General features: G+C 38.4%; 2 protein-coding genes across 5 annotated transcripts in view; both read left to right on the top strand.

Annotated features, from left to right (window-relative positions):
• Positions 1-11,045, top strand: part of LOC144023556 (sodium-coupled neutral amino acid transporter 3-like) — a 34,032-nt gene extending 22,987 nt beyond the window's left edge. For all 3 annotated transcript variants that reach the window (XM_077529169.1, XM_077529170.1, XM_077529168.1), the window contains 9 exons: positions 1,353-1,435; positions 2,961-3,019; positions 3,330-3,473; positions 4,475-4,554; positions 5,682-5,782; positions 6,554-6,678; positions 6,944-7,088; positions 7,172-7,275; positions 8,470-11,045. In XM_077529169.1, coding sequence (XP_077385295.1) covers positions 1,353-1,435; positions 2,961-3,019; positions 3,330-3,473; positions 4,475-4,554; positions 5,682-5,782; positions 6,554-6,678; positions 6,944-7,088; positions 7,172-7,275; positions 8,470-8,574 — 946 coding nt within the window. In that variant the 3' untranslated portion in view covers positions 8,575-11,045. The remainder of the gene's footprint in view (positions 1-1,352; positions 1,436-2,960; positions 3,020-3,329; positions 3,474-4,474; positions 4,555-5,681; positions 5,783-6,553; positions 6,679-6,943; positions 7,089-7,171; positions 7,276-8,469) is intronic.
• A 1,399-nt stretch (positions 11,046-12,444) lies between these two features.
• The window catches only part of LOC144023527 (guanine nucleotide-binding protein G(i) subunit alpha-2), a 46,635-nt gene continuing 39,356 nt past the window's right edge, over positions 12,445-19,723 (top strand). For both annotated transcript variants that reach the window (XM_077529106.1, XM_077529104.1), the window contains exon 1: positions 12,445-13,196. In XM_077529106.1, coding sequence (XP_077385232.1) covers positions 13,079-13,196 — 118 coding nt within the window. In that variant the 5' untranslated portion in view covers positions 12,445-13,078. The remainder of the gene's footprint in view (positions 13,197-19,723) is intronic.

The raw sequence follows: 19,723 nt of genomic DNA, 5'->3' as shown, positions 1-19,723 counted from the left end.
CATGTTAGCGTACCAAACCAGTCACTGAATCATAATCAATATGTATTGTGCATTTTGTTCAGTCAATTTGAATGTTTTTTTTTAATTATATATAGATATGTAAAGTCAAATTTTAAAATTCATTCAAATTCATCTATTAATTGTAAAATAATCAACAGATTAATTGATTATATTAATTATTTTTAGTTGCAACCCTAATTGTATCTCAAGAACCGTGACAACAAAATATCCACAATAATTTATATTCGACTTCAGTATGTGTGTTATAAAGGGGCAAAAAAATATTGCCTTTTTGGGAATGCCATCTGGGAATTTTGTGTGGCCAGCGGAGTGTGATTTGGTACAAAACAAACAACATACCACATTAGCATTATGGAGTTCAGAATATTCAGAGAGGTCCTCCCATCCCATAAAAAATTATTAATTGATTGTTGAAGGAGTCAAACTCTCATCTAAGTGGATACAAAAAAAGCCATTTTATGTTCACATATTTCATGCAAAGGGAGGCAAATGAAGATGAAGACAGTTGGGGGTTTTTTCTGTCACAGTAGAAATCTTAAACTGTGGCATGATGTCCACATTACTTTTTGTATGTGTCACTCATCTGTGCCGTGCACTGTGGCCAGTCACTCATTATTTGGTATGACATGCAAACCAAATACACATTGTGTCGCTTATTTTTTGGCCAAAAAAAAAAAAAGACAAACATTGAAGACCTCTTTTGTTGTTATTAATTAAAAAGTCTATTTTCTCCAACACAATCCACTTCATGCATGTGTATTCATGCATAGCTGGTAAACTGCTCAGCATGTCAGTCTTCCTTGATTGGCAGATGTTATTTTTGCTTATAACATCTGTGCCTTTATAAAAGACTGTAGGGTGGTGTGTCTGCGGTAATCAGGGAAAGATTGTGTCCCTGGACCAGATGGCCAGAGGGCAGGATGACAACAGCATAGATGAGCCTCTACATTTTTGTTACATTGTGTGTGCGTGCAAGAGCTAGACAGCCACAAAGAGGGAGTGTGTATCTATGCAATTTTCCCACTTGATAGAAGAGAAGGAATGAATCACCCTGACTAAAAATAGCTCCTTGTTTTGGCAGTAGCGTGGCGCATTGTGTCACGGTCATGCTTCGCAAAACTTCCCCCCCTTGAGTCAAAATCTTGTTTAAAAAAAATATGTGCCTTATTCATTTTAACCATATGGTATCAGATACAACAGATGCACAAAAATGGCTTTAAGTTGATATTTTCTGCACCCCTATACTGAATCTGGCCCTCTCTTAATCATTGTGATATTGTCTTCTATTTATGTGTTTGTAACCAAACTTGTGTTTTTCTGCCTCTCTGTAGTGAATGGTACGTGAACGGCAACTACCTTGTGATCATTGTATCCATTGCCGTGATTTTGCCGCTGGCGCTCATGAAGCAGCTTGGTGAGTCTATGAACCTAAAAACTTATTAACAAATACTAACAGTGTGAGATATACAGTGTAATAGGAAGGAAGTATTGGGACCATACTGTACTATGTAGTATCCCCAACTTTTGGCAACAACTCAGCCCAACACTGCTAGCTTGGTTGGGCAGCCCATAGTGGCTCACCCTCCACTCTGTAATTGGCTGGAGGGAAACCGTTGAGTCTCTGCCCAGAAGCAGCCCGGTCAGGTCAAAACAAAAACAAAATGCCAAAAAACAGGCGTGGTGGAGGACAGATTGAGGACAAAATTACCATCACACATTAACAGAAGCCCAGAGATGTTGATCCAAATTTCATTTGTATCCACCCAACATTTATTTTTTAGGGAAATGCGTCGGACCTTACCTGACTTGACTTGACTTGACTTTATGACTGGTGCCTGATGAAGCCTACTCGAATGAGTGGTGAAATGTTTTTAAAGGCAAACAGAGCAGACCTGCTGCGATCGATTAAATACCCCTGAGAAGGGTTACAACAGTTGTGTAAAAGAAAATAACTCAGATTGGGTCAAAAAAGGAACCGACCCAATTTTTTGGGAGTTATTCAATTAACGAAAAAAAGTTGGGTCAATTAAATAACCCACAAGCAACCCCCCCAAAATGGGTGGCTTTGTGGGTTATTCAATCTTGGTTCAAGTAATTCAAAAGTTGGTTAAAATAATCTTTGACACAATTCAATTGGGTTATTTAAATAACCCAAAAAGTTGTGTGAAATGAATAACCAACAAACAACCTATAACAACATAAATTAGGTCACTTCGTGGGTTACAAATTTAATTTGAGCCAACTTGTGTCGGCTCATTTTTGACCCAATTCAAAAAGTTAGGTCAAATTAAGAACCCACAACGCAACCCCAACAAACTGGGTTGATTTGTGGGTTAATAATTTATTTTAACCCATTTATAAGAACCAATCTTTGGGTTGATTTGTTAGTTATTCCTTTGGCCCAACTTTTTGGATTAAATAATTCAAAAAGTTGGGTCGGTCCATTCTTGACCTAATTTGGGTTCTTTTTTAATTGATTCTGTATGTACAATGGGCGAAGAGCCTGACTATAAATTAGCGCAAAATGGTGCAGTTGGTCAATAATGAGCTTTTACTCGCAGCAAATCAAATCAGTAGGGAATCTAATATTAGATTATCTTCATTGTCAGGCACCAAGGGAACATATATTTTTAGTGGCACTTTTAAAGTTGGAAGCGGGTACATTCCATGACACTAGTTGGGGTCCACCTTTCATTAGGAAATAATGTAAAGTAAATTCATTTTTGTTTTTCTCCCTTTTGTACTCCACACATCTCATAAACATGCATGCTAGGTTAACTGAAGACTCTAAATTGTCCAAGATGTAAATGTGAGTGTGCCCTGTGATTGGTTGGTGACAAGTTCAGGGTGTAACCTGCCATTTGCCATAGACTGCTGCCGAAAGTCAACTTTGGCAGTTCCACTGCTTGTAGCAAAGCTAATGAACTGTTTTGTTTCAGGGTATTTGGGATACACCAGTGGCTTCTCCTTGAGCTGCATGGTGTTCTTCCTCATCGCGGTAAGTCTCGTCTCACATTTGGTGTCTTAAGTATAAACATAAACGTAGTCAAAACAGATGAGTACATGTAATACTACTGTACTTGTAATAAGATTGTCACTTTCACCTTCCCACCAGCTTTTGTATTCTCTTTGCGTGAGGCTGTTCCAGGCTATGCTGATTGTCTGACTTTCACTGACCTACTTTTGGCTGTGCAAGCTGTAATCCATGTATTGCTTCTCTCCCTCCCTTCCTTTTGAGCTATACTGTCCACTGAATATGCTAACTGCTTATTTCGAGTTCATGCAATTCTGTTCTTCGCCTCTTGCAGGTCATTTACAAGAAGTTCAACGTCCCTTGTCCATTCGTGGACTTCGCCATCAACGGCACCGCCGGCGGCCTCCTTAACATCACCGATCCCGGTGGGGCGGACGACCTCTCCTGCATTCCCAAAATGGCCAACCTCAACTCCCAAGTAAGGTTCAGGCATGCCACTCCTACTGACTGCCACTAAGAGCCGCCCACTTGTGTCATCTCCAGCATGCCGCCAGTGACCACTCACAGTCCAAGCATGGTCACGCTTAGCTTGAAGCACTCTATCACAGATTGAGACATTTACCAAGCTGGTAATGATAGACAGACAGGTTCAAACATCAAAGTTGGTTAATGACCTCTCAACTCAGCAGTGTGCGTAGTCAGCACAGACAAAAGTCCAAAGAATTGCGTTTAGACAAGGTTTAAATGACTGAATAACGACGATAACGTTAACTTTTTTTTTTTTGCATTACACAAACGTTGGACTGCCAATGTAGATGTGTATTTTACTGGCATATACATTTAAATTTGTAAGCATATTCAAACATATTTACAAATATACTCCAACATATTTACAAATACGTTAGAATTTACTTGCAGATATGGTTAAACGTACTTGAAAATATATGTAAATGTATTTCGTACGTAGGCTAAATGCTAAGAACTTGGAATTTTCTCCCATAATGCCACGGGGTATTGACTTACACAAGTTATAAAGCTGCTATTTTTTGCAGCATTTGGCTTACCTTATACCTTATACATTATATTATGTGAAAATTAATTAATTACAGTATTTAGTCATTTATTCCTATATGTTCACATTTCATCTCGGAGACAGCGTCTCGCAACATTCACATTCTCGTTACAATCAATTTAACCATTTGCCTTTTAAAAAGGCATTTTAAAGAATGCAATTTACTTACTACTGTAATTGTTGTCAGTATGAAGCAGCTAATTTGCAAGCCAGGTTAGCAAAAGCACACCCCTGGTTCTTAGCAGCTTACATGAAAGGCATTCTAACTCGGGGGTTAATCACGGTGAAACAATTAGCTTTCTATTACGTGTTTTGCCAAGTAACAGCCAGTAAAGCGCAAAATTGGTGGTAAGACGTCTGGGATGGCGCTGCTGTATCTTTGGTGACCTTTTGGGGTTCATTTTCAGACTGCCTACACCATCCCCATCCTGGCGTTTGCCTTTGTGTGCCACCCTGAGGTGCTGCCCATCTACACAGAGCTACGCAAGTATGTGCTTATGATGGCAAAAAAAGCTCCCGCTTCCTTTTTGGGCAAATAATCTGCTGCCAAGCAAACAAGTGGGCTACAATGTCAACTTTGTGTTTGGCTGATCCCTTCGCACTTTTTTTGTTTTTTTGCGGAAATGTTTTGGCACTCCTTGAATGACTGAGCATGTTGTTTGTGTAATGCCCGCTTCGAAATACTGTTGCTTCCTACAATTTTACTGAGTTACAGTGGAACCTCTAAAGCTGAATCGTATAAGAAGTGCAGATTTCGTACATTTGGATTTCAATGGAAAACATCCCTACACATTTAAACAAAACACAATTTCAAACAATCACTCTTTACTTTTAGTTGCACTTCATTATTATTATTATTATTATTGTTGTTGTTATTATTATTATTATTATTATTATTATTATTATTATTATTATTATTATTATTATTATTAGTAGTAGTAGTAGTAGTAGTAGTAGTAGTTTTAGTTTTAAAATTGGAAGTCAAGCATTGTGATCGAACGTCCATTAACTCCACAGTCATTTCGTCGGAAAAAGGCGGGACATTCTGTAAAATAATTCGAGCTGATTGGACGATGTGTCATTCGACACATTTGACCCACATTTTAACCCATCACGGCCACGGGTGAAAATTTCGTCTTCGTTTTTTTCCGAGGGGGGGGCGAACATCTTATCAGCTCCTCGCTGTTCAACATTCACCAAGGAAACGGTGAGTAATTTTGCAAGAATAGAATTAATTGCAGCGTCCATTCGTCCATGTTAGGTTTGTTTGTTAGCTCCGGCGTCGGCACTGGCTTCCTGGTTTCGTCACGGTTGCATATCCCGCCCCCAAACACAATGTCGCTTTGTGATTGGTCTGAACCACCAGTGGTTCGGGAACGGCGGTTACCTGCGGGAGCGGTACAAGATGTATTCTCCGGAGTTTGTAAACTCACAAATACCGCAAGAATTCATCTTGCGAGAGCAAGGTTAGAAGTTCCACTGTGTGAATCCAAAGGCTGCGAAAATGTTCATGCCGATAAAGCTAATGTACTAACTACTTTTATTATGTTTTGATCATGTCTGTTTATCTATGTGTGTGATGTGATGTGACACGGCTATATTTTCATATTTCAGCCCTAACAAGAAAAAGATGCAGCACGTGGCCAACATGTCCATTGCAGTCATGTACGTCATGTATTTCCTGGCTGCTCTCTTTGGATACTTGACATTCTACGGTGAGGAATATTACCTCATCCGAGACCCACTGCAGAATATTCACTCGTTTGCTGCATTTAACCATTTGGATTATTAGTTTCTGCATGGGTATTTTAAAATTGACTGATCCGACATGATCGGGTTTATTATTATTATTATTATTATTATTATTATTATTATTATTATTATGACATTTTTCATACACATATTTGCTGTAATTTTGGGTTGAGTGATATGTCTACGCCGTATGAACGAACACAATCGTAAAGTGAGGACCAGAAGCCAAAAACTGTTACGTGTTGTTTGTCAGTAACGTTAATGTTATCAGGCTAATGTACCATTGCCATCTAGTGGACAAACAGTCGGGTTCTTTAATCCAGTTTACTGAGCATTTATTTACATAGAAGGTAACGTGTTGCCTTAATTTAACCATTTTTAAGTTTTAAAAATGATTTATTAATTTTTAATTTACTACTTTTTATTTGTCTCATTAAATGTTGTCAATTGAGTTACTAATTTTAACATTTTTAATTAAATTATATTAATAATTAGCTATGATTCAATTGCAAGTCATACAATATTAAAATTGATTATTATTTAATTTTGAATCTTTTACAATAATCAATAAATAATTTTTTCTCATGATTTAGGAATAAACTGGCCCATCCATCGATTTAAAATCAAATGTAGCCCTTGAAGAACAAATGTTTGCCCATCTCTGGTTGTCTTGAAATTATTTTTGAAGATATGTATAGTATGCGCAGTAACATTCTTGTCCTTTTATCTTACAGGTGAAGTGGAGGCCGAGCTGCTTCACACCTACAGTCGTATCGACCCTTATGACACGCTGATTTTGTGTGTGCGTGTCGCTGTGCTCACTGCTGTCACACTCACTGTGCCCATCGTGCTCTTTCCCGTAAGTGCAATTGATAATTAACACACTGGCAGGGTCAGATTGTGGGATACTGTACTAGCGTCAACCCCATATATAATTGAAACCCCCGTAAACGGGGTTTGTAATTGCTTATAGATGCCACAAGATGGCAGCAATGCACTTAAACAGAGATGAGACCCCACCATGCAGATAATCGTGAACCCATGTTACATAAACGACTATACCCAAAAATATGTGGGGATTCACTGTAGTAGCAACTTCCTTATATGGTATGTCGTGTCATTAGGTTCGAAGGGCCATCCAGCAGATGATGTTCCCTAACAAGACCTTCAACTGGTCACGACATGTCGCCATTGCATTCACCCTGCTCACATTCATTAACCTGCTGGTCATCTTTGCCCCAAACATTTTGGGCATCTTTGGGATCATAGGTATGCACACCAACCCTGGAAAAACAACAACACAATATTCCCAAATTTAAGATGAATGTAGGATTCCTGATTTTTGTTTCCAGGTGCCACATCTGCCCCTTGTCTTATCTTCATCTTCCCTGCTGTCTTCTACATTCGTATTGTACCCAAAGAAGAGGAGCCGCTGCGCTCAACCCCCAAAATCCTGGTGAGGAATCAACTACAGTGACACAAATAGTGTTAGTTGTGCTTATGAGTTGACATACCCCGGTGGAACACTGAGGTCAGGAGGCAGTGATGTCCACAGCACAACATTGTGACCACAAAATGTCGACTTGGCCTTGTGCTTTGGATCATTGTCACACGGGGAAGTCCAAGTGCGTCCCATGCGCAGTTTCTGTTAGGGGTGGGAACCTCTGGCTACCTGACGATATGATGCAATTTGCGATACAAGGCTCACGCTACTACGATTATCGATATATTGCTCAGGTAATAAAGCCACGATAATCTATGATAAAACCAATCATAAAATAATAAGAAGAATATAAATAAATAATCAATAAAAATAAAATAAATAATAAAATATTTAAATAATCAATAAATAAATAATAATAAAAAATGAATAATAAATAAATCATAAAAATACAAAATAATGTAAATACATAATATCTAAATATATATAAAAATATAAATAAATAATAAATAATAATAATAATAATAATACATATATAAAATAACAATAATAAAATAACAATAATTTAAAAAAAAACTAAGCTGATGAGTCTTCTTCGCCTGAAGACTTCCGTCCATTTCCACCCTACTCTTATGAGGCGCTCCCCCTAGTGGCCCGTCAAGTAATTGCTCAATAAATCATGAACAATGGAGCCATAGGTACGATATGGACCACTAAATGGTGCCACACTTATTTAGTTTGAGATGTAATTTGAAAAAAAGATAAATGAAACAAGAAGTACTGTTTTTCAGCATAGCCTAGTTTTTGTTAAAAATTATTAAATGTTACCTGCTGCAGTCATGCTTTTTACGCCTACTGGAAGCAACGGCTATGGATTAATTTTATAATGTACATCTTTGGGCATGATTATTGATGTATATTGTGAGATGAAACGAAACGTTTGTTAGTTTTGTAAAAAACAAAAAAAAAACAGGATTTTTTTTTGTTATTCCGTTTGCTTTCTATTGCAATACATTTTGTGTTTTGTCTGTAATAAAATAAACAATGCCTAGAAGATTATATAGGGTGTTTCTATATATCATGGATTTCACTTTTTGTGAGGGTGGTCTGGAATGTAACCTCCACGATGGAAGGAGGACTACTGTACGAAGTAAAAATAAACAAGAAGCTATCCATTTCCTTATCTGAATGTTTTTGTCTCTCTTATAGGCGGCCTGCTTTGCTGGGCTCGGCTTCCTGTTCATGGTAATGAGTCTCAGCTTTATCATTATTGACTGGACTTCAGGCAGCAGCAAAGCCAGCACAGGCCACTAAACGGGCCTTCAGCTCTTGTCCAGAAATTTCACTTTTCTTTTGGTTGATTTAGTTTATGTGTTGTTATATTCTTCATGGTTTTACTTTGGATATTCCATCGAGAATTTTGGAGGAGTGACAGGTTTTGGAGGACGCTATGTCTCTGCACAAAACAAACTTTGTACTGTACATCCTGCCACACAAGTTTTTTGTTGTTGTTTTTTTAAGTTGAGAGGGTGTGCCTTGTTAGGTAAGATGTATATAAGATGGAAAAGCAACAATGTAGGAAGCTGATTTCTTTCCACGTTCATCTGTCACTGTGCTGACTGTGAGCCTAATCTGGTTAGCAGTGCTGCTGAGATTGCAATACACGCACTCCTTTTAGCCCATTCAAACAAGCAAACAAACAAACAAACAAAAACATACAATACATACACAACATTCAGCTTCCGTCCAAGCCGTTGTGTAGCACAAAAAAAGCACATTTTCAACAACATTCCTTCCTCGACCTCTATATTTTATGATCAAACTGGATGGTTTTAATTGTGTAAGAAATAAATTTTCTCCTATTCAATACAGATTTAGCTCCAGGCCGTCCTAAAAGGATTTAAAATGAATACTTATACAAGCGGTGCCTTGAGATATGAGTTTAACTTCTTTACTTTTCTCTCCATTTCTCAGTTGGATTGAATTGGAATTTTTAATAGCAAAAAATCACACTATAGAATATTGTGCTTTACAAAAAGTACAGTAATTAAAAATAAATAGAACGTACAGAATTTTAACAGTTTGTGCTTCATTTCAATGGACATTGTGCTGCTCCTTCTGTTGTGCACACCTTCGCCACCGGGGGTGGTATAACATGAAGAACATACTCCAAAGTTTGAGTTAAAATATTCATTGCATAATAACACCACAACATTGATGCTATTGGCGTTAGCCCGTTAATGGTGTTTTGAAGCTACACGGTTGCTTTGAATACTCTATGTCCAATTATTTTTTTACTTAAGTCAAATCATCTGAACGATGACTCACGTTGTAAACAAATTAGATCACTCTTATATCTCAAGGCACCACCATAGTGTTTTTTGTTTTTGTTTTTAATGATTGCCTATACTGAAGACCTCAAGAAAGTTACCTCTCAGTGTTCCTCTTCCTTGATATATATTTTAAAAAGTATGTGCATTGTTTCTCAGACAACAGGGTCCATTTAAGCAGTGACTAGCAACAGTTTTGTCTTCACTAAAGTGGAAGTAAAGTAAAATAAAATAAAAATGCAACAGTATGTTCTATGTGCCGACAGTAGTTTAAACACGGTATTATGATTAATCTCTTTTGGTGGAAAAACATTTTGAGCCATCCAAGGTGCAGCCATTTTGACATTATACTGCCCTCTACTGTCGACTAGCATTGACGTCCAAATGCCGTCACGTCACGTGATCAAACTGACTTCCACTTTAATGTCTGCATCCAACACTGGAAACGACAGACATGCAATACTGTTTGCGACGTTGCAGTTTAGCATTAGCACTTTCTTTGACTAAAAAGCACAACATCTTGACTTGTAGCCGTTCTTACTGACTGTGGGAAACATGTTTGATGTGTGTGGGCGTGTCCCTTTTGTATAACGCCGTATATGCTGTATTAATCAACCCAATGTAAATTCCACAGGTAGCAACGTGTCAATGGGTGTTCTATCAAATATGACTTGAATTAACATGAGCTTTTCTAATGTTCCTCTTACAATCTACTTAAATGGATGTGTCGTTTCAAGTTTGTTATATTTATGAATGAAAACAACACACCTGTGGTGACTATGGAGTGTAAATTTGAACGTATACTCATAAATCAGAAGTACAACTCATAATCTAGTGCAAATGTGTTTATGATGTCACCAGTGGTAACAGCTGCTCAAAATCATTCGTGTTCTTGTCAACCTTTCTGTATTTTAACTTTTTTTTCCCCCGTGCCCCTTTTGTCCCTCAGTGTGTCTGCTTATGAATTTTTTTCTATTCATATGCAGTGGGGTTCATTTTGGTTCAGCCACTGTATCCTTCTTGATTAAAATGGTTCTCTAAAACATTTTGATTATCCATGCACAACAGAAAATGCCACAAAAAGGATAACTCTTAATAACTGTGATAATCAGTGATGGTGGCTGAGCCAAGAAAACCTCTTTGATTTTATTTTTTTTTTCCTCTCAGTGAAGGACCATCTTTGTGATGTAATAAAAGTATTAACCGTTGACACTGGCCAGCATTTATAAATAAATGTAAATACATGTAGACCCTTTATATTCGATATGCATATCTAGTTTGTATAATGTACAGTTAAGAGTTTTAGTCAAATATAAATAAAATATAATAATTCTCAAAGTGCTTTTAAACCTCTTGTCCTTCAATTGGTGTCTATTTTCTTGTATGTCTATATTTTAATATGTCGCTGGCAGTAGTGTACTGTAAACAGTGTTGCAATAAAGATAATGAACGTTTGTATTTGGGTCGATGTTACTTATTTGTGTGACATGCTACATTAGGGGACACCTTTGATGCTGCAGAAAAACTTTTGAAAACTTTGATACACTACACAGTAGACTATTATATCATTCATGTAGCAGTATATAAAAATATGATTCTCCATACAATATGCGTTTGTTGTACAGTACAGTGCAGTTAACATAAAGATTACAACGTCGTCCACCAGGTGACGCTGTAGTCCTGCTTGAGAGGCACTCAAGATGTTCTGTTCTTTTGTTGTAATGGACCACTTTAAATAAGCTTTCTACATGCAAGGCTTTAAAGAATATATATATATATTTGTGGGTTTTAAACATTATATCATATTGATAATAACATGTAAAATCTTTAGGAATTTCTAGTGGTGGTGATAATGTACCAATAACAAAACAATAATTAGGGCTGGATTGCTACTTATACCAATAGCTTCCCCTTATGAGAATAATGGTACGTTAGGATAGATGGATAAATAATATTTGAAAAAACAACATGTGTGCTTTAATACAAATTATGTACTTTTACATGAAAATTCTTATTTTAATATTAAAGTATTTTACACACATTTAAATTTCTTTCTTTTTAACCTTATCGCCGAATGACCTGGCCCATTTGTTTGTTTTAAAAATCAAAGGTGGCCATTGAGCACAAAATCTTGACGTCACAAAAAATAACAGTTGCATTGTGCAAATAGTAATACTGTACTATATCCACTTTGACTACATTTCCCATAAAGCCTTGCACGGACTGAGGGGGTGGGCGCCTTGTGTCTCGCTTTCTTTTTTTCCTTTTTTCGTCAGTAAAAGCTGTTGCTACTTGGCGGAAATTCCAGTTCTTTATAGAGAACCGGCTCTTTTGGCTCACCTCAATAAAAAGAGTCCTGCTCTTTTGGCTCCCAAACGGCTCTTGAGCTTTTTGTTGTTTGATTTAGTACCATAAACAATGTAAAATTAATTATGAGTACAAATGTAAGAACAAACAAAAACAGTTTTTATTTTCATGTTTATTAGAATAATTTACATTTATTTATTTGCTTTACACGATGCTATAAAATGTTAAATATAATAAACATTAACGTTTGAATGTAATACTTTATGCTTGAATGTTTTATTTCCTACTAAAGTGATTGAAAGGAAATAACACAAAATCACTCTAAAATACACGACACAACAAAATATAAATTAGAATATCTTTTTTATTAAAGAAAGAAAGAAAGAAAGAAAGAAAGAAAGAAAGAAAGAAAGAAAGAAAGAAAGATCAGCATCCACATAATTTGTGTTTTATCTAACTGTCGCCCCAACGGTCCAACCCCCTCTGTTCGGCTCTCAATCAGGAGTCGGCTCTCTTCGTTCATTTCAAAGAGCCATTTCGTTGGCGACCGACACATTACTTGTCGGAGGGTGACTACAGGCTGACGCCGCTTGTGCCTGTCGTGGGGAACTTGACCGCGGCTCCGGGTGTGGCTACAAACGTGACAAATCTCCGCCGCCTAGAAAGAATGCGTGATGTTGTGAAGACAGTAGGACAAAGATTTCTCTTTAAAAAACAACAACCGTCCAGCGCGAGAGTGCTTGTCGACTCTCTTTGATTGATCGCCCTTTGATACAGCTGGAATACTTTTTTTTTTTTTTCCCACGGAACTTCCGGAGTCTTTTTTTTTTTTTTTTTTTTTTCCCCGTGCGTTTATCATGTGTTGAAAGTGTCGAATCTGTTCAAACTATAAACAAAGTAGCTGCCCGCCGGGAAACAAAAGTTTTTTTTTAGGGCTGCTTCTTCCAAAAAAAAAAAAAATAGAAGGAAAGAAAGGTACTCATGCTGCTTTTGTGACCGAGCAAGTAGCTCAATTTTACGGCTAAAGGGGGTTTGGTGAACCGACCCTAAAAAAAAGGGAAGTCGCTTTACTCAACTTTAGTTTTTTCTTCCCCAAACAGAAGGCTTCGAGCCTCGTATTTTTTTTCTCCCAAGTGATTTTTACCACTTAAGCAGCAGCCCTGAAGCGAGCACTCGGAACCATGGGTTGCACCGTGAGCCAGGAGGATAAAGCCGCGGCTGAGAAGTCCAAAATGATCGATAAGAGCCTGCGAGAAGATGGAGAGAAGGCGGCCAGAGAAGTGAAACTGCTCTTGCTGGGTAAGTACTCCCCGTGCCCCCCCCCACTCCTCCCTTTCAAGCACAGCAACTGTGCAACACAAAGTTGAATTGTGCATGCCAATGAGAGCTAATGGCTGGATTTACTACCTTCATTTCATAGCCTTAAGGTCTCACCAGTGGACAGCAGATCTTTTTGTGTTGGTTAACAATAAGATGACCCCTGACACTTGCACTTTATGGTTAGCATTGCATGCAACTTGTGTGGCCTTTCATCATCACACTGGCTCCATCACAAAGGCCCGGTTGAGAAATTGGTCAAAGTTTGGAGTCCAAACAAGACCGTATGTTCCTCTCCAGTCATGTTGGATGGAAGCCAGGGTTCCTTTATGGACAGATTGTAAAAAAAAAAAAAAAAAGTTTGCTGGGTCAGACTCAATGACAAGGTCTGCTTGATAATGAGCGAGCTGCTGTTTGGTCAGAGTGTGAACACCCCTGACTTTTCCCAGAAGTGTCCAGACTAGAGCTTGCTCATCTCTAGTCAAAACAAGTGAACGAGGGAGTGACAAGAGAGAGTGAAGTCCTCCCAACGTTTGCGGTATTCTCTTTTTGGGTCCAAGTAGGGGATTTGTGAACACCTCATTTCCATGCAGTCACATTCTGTCCAATCGTCCTAATGTGTCTTCATATTTCTATCCGAGATGAAATGGAAGTCGTGCGCTGCACTGAGTGCTTAAAGTTAACGTCCTGTGTTTTATTAAATTTCATGCTCAATGATTCAAATGTTAAATGAGCTGTTTGAACAAATTGATGAACGCTAACACCTTTTTTAGGGAGTTAAACGGCCTTCAGTGGAGAGATGCCCAACTTAATCCGTCTCTTAATACCATCACTAATACATAATTATGGAAACCATCCAAGCTATAGAAAAACGGAACACATCTGTGCCATCATCTGGGGAAGCTCATAATCAATATCTATAAAGCATTTCAATAAAATACATCATACTGTATTGCTGTAAATGTATTAAGATATAATTAATAAAGTATTAATTTGTTACCGTTGGAAAAATTCTTACAGATGAATTCATCTATTTAGTGTCCACATTCCTCAGTGGAAACTCCAAAATAGAATCTTTCAGTTGTTGCCCTCCTCATTAGAGCGAGGACAAAAGCACGTGCAACCCACGGCGGACATTTTGTGAAGGTTCGAAGTGTTTCGATTCCTGCCGAGTCCCAATGGAGCATCTGATGTTGGGAGTATTTCACTTCCTTGACAGTCGGAGAGATGATGCTTCGTTAAGCCAGGAATTGACCGTCATTAGCCGTGTGGGTGAGTGAGCACAGTAAAGATTGTCAGGTTGAAGGGGCTGTAAAATTGAGGTGGTGGAGTCAACTGCTAATGTTCGGCCATTTGACTTTGACTACGCGCTCATTATTTATCTTTCAAGGATACATTTCTACACTTATGTTACTGTGACAAAATTAAAGGGGAAGCCAACCCCCAAAAACTTCATGACTATAATATGTTATATGTGACCTCATTAGTGTAAACATTACATTGAGATTAATATTACATTTGTGGAATATGAGTTAAGAAACAAAATCCAGCTGTTTTAATCCATCTCGGGGCGGCCATTTTACCACTTGCTGTCCACTGAAGATGACATCACTATTGCTCAGACAATGACCAATCACAGCTCACCTGTTTTCTGAAGCTGAGCTGTAATTGGTTGTTACCTGAGACCTGAGAAACTGTGGTCATCTTCAGTTGACAGCAAGTGGCAAAATGGCCGCCCCCTGAGATGGATTAAAATGGCTGGGTTTTGCTTCATAACTCATGTTCCACAAATGTAATATTAATCAGAATGTCATGTTTAGACTAGTGAGGTCATATATAACATTATTGGCAAGAAATGTTTAAGGTTAACTTCCAGTTTAAAATGTGACTGCATTGTCTCAACAGTTAATGACAGCAACAGTTTCAAGAATTCCCTCTGGTAACAATTAACAAAAAGTATTGTCAGTTATAAGGATTGAGTTCAACCATTAATGTTCCACTGTAATGTGTTAATGTATCTTTGTCTTCTGATACTCAGCCACCATGCTGGTGCCACCTTCTTAAATTCTGAATTAAGCACACCAAACGGGCGTTTCATCCTCTCCATTTCAATTTTAGCAGCTCCGAGATCGCAGCTTCCCTAAAATGACTTGTCATCTCGTCGCCCAGACGGAACGTAACAAAAAAGTGTGGAATAGAAAGGCCATGTTTTTCCCTCTCTTGGGCTGTTTGAAGACACGGCTAGTTGTTAAGTTGTGCCTGCGGGTTAGAAAGCTAATGATACACTGTGCTCTAGTCCGTGCTGCAGATTTCATATCAGTAATTACTATCCAGCGACGTGTGTGAAGACTTGAGAGGGATTACGCTGGAGCGCTTAATCCAAACTCTGTTCATGAATTTGATCTTAAAGACGCTTGCTTTCCAGGAAAAGAAAAATTGGTCAATGAGTTGTGATTGTGAAGCTCATGTTACCGTTATATTTTTTGTGCCGTCAAGCCCGCATTATTGCAGTTTGCAGTCATATATGGTAGCACAGAGTGTGATTGTGGTGTGACACCCTTCAGGGGTGCTACATCACACCTCCAACTATTCTTTTCTGCCACCATATAGCGTCTGTTGCAGCAGCTGAAAAAATTCTCACTTCTTCCTTTCTTTGGCCACATCGCCTGACTGGAAATGGGCCTTTTCAGACAGACGCTGATGTTGGACTTTTAAGAAATGTTGATCACCACCATTTTTCATGTAAATGGATCATTTCTCAATTAATTTTTTTTTTAAGTATCTATTGTTTTTTTTTGTCACATATGCACATTCACCGACCCGTTCTCTATTGGAAAAAAAAAAAAAAAAAGTATATATATCTTTTTTTTTTTTTTTTTTTTTTTTTTTTTTTTTTAAACGCTGCTCCTATATTTATCCGCGTCCTCCCGTGACGTTGGTCTAAAAAATTTTTACTTCTCTTTGTCTTCCGTGGAGTCTCCAATAAGGGATTGAGACGTATCGGGTGCAGGTCTCTTCAAGTCCATCTTGAATTAGCTGTGCTGTCCGTGAAGCTGCGTGAACAATCGCGAGAGCTAACAGGGACAATAGCGTGCACGCGCATGACGTCATGCTCAGAGCAAAAGCTAAAGTTTCCGGCCCGAACCCTCCAACATTTTTTCCTTGTACAGAAAAATAGGGGCAACAGTCATTGTGCCGCAGTCGTGTCTCCTGTCCATTATACAATTCTTAAAACATGTGCGGGTGAAAAATATGGTTATTTTAACACTCAAATTTGAGTCTAATCTTGCATCTTGCACCTTTAAGAAAAGTTGCACACATGGCTTCATTTAAGCCATCAAAGTGCTGTAATATTGTTTGCGATGTTATATTCAAGAAAAAGGCATATCCTCCGTTTTCAAAGAATGCCGTGTTTAGCATTTTCGACTTGCTATGCAGGTGTTTAAATGTTTGTAGGTTCCACAAACCTGTTGTGTCAACAAACAGCTAAAACAGCACACTTGTTGTCAGTTTTCAGTTTAAAATTGTCATGTAGACAGCCTCTTGTGGTTATCAAACAACCTGAAACCAATGTTAAAATGTTGCCTCTTAAGGGGCATGTCACTTACTGACTGTGACGTTTGACTGTCTTCACATCTGAAGGTCAGGGTTATAAAAATCTTGATGTTTTTGTTGTTCGATCACGCTCACCCTTTTGGATGTAATCATATTCCCATGGCCTTCACATTAGCTGGCGTACGTCTTGTGAATTCCACTGGAGTCAATAAGGTTTCTTCAATATTCATTTGCAGTATTAACCACAATGAAACTGAACAACTTGCCATTGCATTTGTTTTGGCACAAAAGAATAGAAAACCTGCACTGTGGACATTTTTCTAAAATTCCAAGTTGTAAATAATGAGCTCAATTGAAATGACCTTGTGATAGCTTATTTACATTAGTCGTGGAGTCTCTGAAATAATTTATGAACGTCACAGTTGAGGCAAGTACTTTGTATTGTTGTAGGAGCAGTGTACTTAATTGTAACATTCTGTTAAAACTGCTGTGTATTGCTTTACAGTAAATATTTACTTCAATCTAATGCATTAGCCTGTTTATTACTAAGAAGAGTTGACACTGTGCTACTGTGTACAAACAAATGTAATGAAGTGTTTTGATTGTACGGACTCTCTTGTAATTACACCAGAAAGGCTTTCATTGTCGTGTACAGGGAACGTCATTAGTTAATGTGACATGATGGACAATTTAATAGGCTTAAAGCCCTCGTTAACAGGTAGCACTCCCTCCCTGCCTCCCTGCTAGGTTTCTTGATTGACATTTAATCTCCTCCCCTCTCCAACTCGCGGAGATTTTCTCATGACTTTTTTGGCTCGGTATCATTTCCAGTTTTGCATAAATACCACGTTCCTTGGCACAACGTGACATTGTGAAAACACCAGCTTGCAGTTGGGGAGTGTTTCTGCATAATGCACTGCACACACACACTAGCATTCATTATAGAAGAACGCATCGTAGCAGAGATTTGACAGGGGCTCTTATGCAAATATTTTGGCACGCATGTTGCCTGCAGGCACAGGCGTAAGCGACTTGTAGCACAAATATAGACCTACTAAAAATAAATTCCGTGTTTTTTTTTTTTTTAAAAGAAGTGTAGCAGTAGTGTAGCGGACTACAACCTCACATCAGTCTACTTGATGACATGTTGCTAGACAGTTGTCGTCTAAGACTGGAGACACCAGACATTCACTATAAAATCCGTCATGGAGTCAGTCTACAATGTTGACTCAGCCTGTGTGCTAATTAGCTGCTAGCAATGCGTCGAGCAGACCCGCTGAGAGTGACCACAGCCAGTCCCGAAATAACGTTGTTGTTTTTTTAAATAACTCTCAATTACTGACCAAAGCCTCTTACATTGTCAGTGAAAGGAGAGGCCAACACGCCCATTCAAAGAAACTCATCGATTCTGCCAGTTGGCTCCACAGCGAGTGGCTCACGCTCAGTTGTTCTGGTCCGCCACGTTTGTGACGCTCAAGTGACGCATGAGAGGAAAAAAAACAAAAAAAACACACATTACAGATTTGCTCATACACCTTCTAGATAACAAGTAAAAAGTCATGTAGCATTAATATGCGTATTATCCTGTACAACTTGTATAGCCGGTTTGTAATTAGCCATCCTTTAAATATAGAATTAGCTTATACATTATAATATTCATCAACTTGTGCTTTTTGTGGTGTTTTGCCTGAAAATGTTGGTTAAATTAGAGTTGAACCTCAGGTATGTTTGACTTGACTGTTTTTAGTTCTAGAGGCACATGGCTTTTTATTTATCAATTTGTTTTTCCATTTTTAAAAAAAACATCTTCTGCAAAATCCCTCTCACTTCCTGTTTCCTATTCCGTTTGACTCATGACCCATTATGTCATCACACTGACTGATCTCAAGTCAGTCTGCTTGCATTGAATATCCTTCCTTTGTTTTTAAACAATGGAAATGAGTCAGATTTAATTAACCAACTGCAACAAAAGACGTGATGGAAATGGATGGATGGATTAGTAGTTAGGTGGGGGCATTGTTGTTGTCATTTCTGTTTTGATGGGATAGACGGGGAGTCTTTTTAGCCCGGGAGCGATTGTGCACCAGGTGAAAAATGGCACATACAATTTTGCTTTCAGTAGAACTCCTTTTTCCAGTTTGATGGCTACCAAAGGTGACACATACTCCAGCCCTTCAGTCCATGTGCTCGGCGCCACATCGACTTCGAGTATCTCCCTGTTATTAAAGTGAGCAGCAGTCTTAGTAGTTGTCAGGCACAATAACAGCAGGCTGGTTCAGAGACTGGTATTTCATCTGTAACTAAAACGTGAGGCTAGCTTGTTGCTTTCTCAAATTGCATTTAATTTCCGTATCAGCTATTTTGACTCAATTTTCAGTCATTTAGGGCACGGTGAAATAGGCCAGCTTTATCAAATAAGCTGATGCTTCATGTTTTCAGCCTTGTTTACTCAACAAACTGTGCCACAGTGCTGCACAATTAGTTGTGTGACGCACGGGATAGCAGAGCAGCGAGTGTGAATGTGCCAGGCTGGCTTGGATAGCGAGCAAGCCCTGTAGAATGGGACATATTAAGGCCTTTTTAATAGCGGAGATCAGTGCGCAGTTGACCAACCTGCTCATTGTGTATGTGCTGGCACTGCGATGTGACATCATCTTGGCAAGATGGTGGCAGATTGATTTCCAAGTGTTCCATTCTCTGGGACAAAACAAATCTTGTACTGTGGCGTGATAAAGGATGTCCAGTACTTTGAATGTACCAGGTTAGTTAAGTGGTAGAAATGTGTGATTTTAGCATTTTTAACAATAAAATTATTAGCATAAAAAAACAGCCACGCATCCTTCACTTGAATCACATTTCCTACTTCCCATTTTCTGAAAATACTGACTGGACTAACCTCTACCAATCTCTCCATTGCACCCTACCCATATATTTCCCTTTTATTTATTTGTTTA

This window comes from Festucalex cinctus, chromosome 8, assembly GCF_051991245.1.
Source record: "Festucalex cinctus isolate MCC-2025b chromosome 8, RoL_Fcin_1.0, whole genome shotgun sequence".
In the NCBI taxonomy this organism is placed as follows: Eukaryota; Metazoa; Chordata; class Actinopteri; order Syngnathiformes; family Syngnathidae; genus Festucalex; species Festucalex cinctus.
The sequence above is the reverse complement of the archived record's forward strand: the minus strand, read 5'-3'. Positions and strand labels throughout refer to the sequence as shown.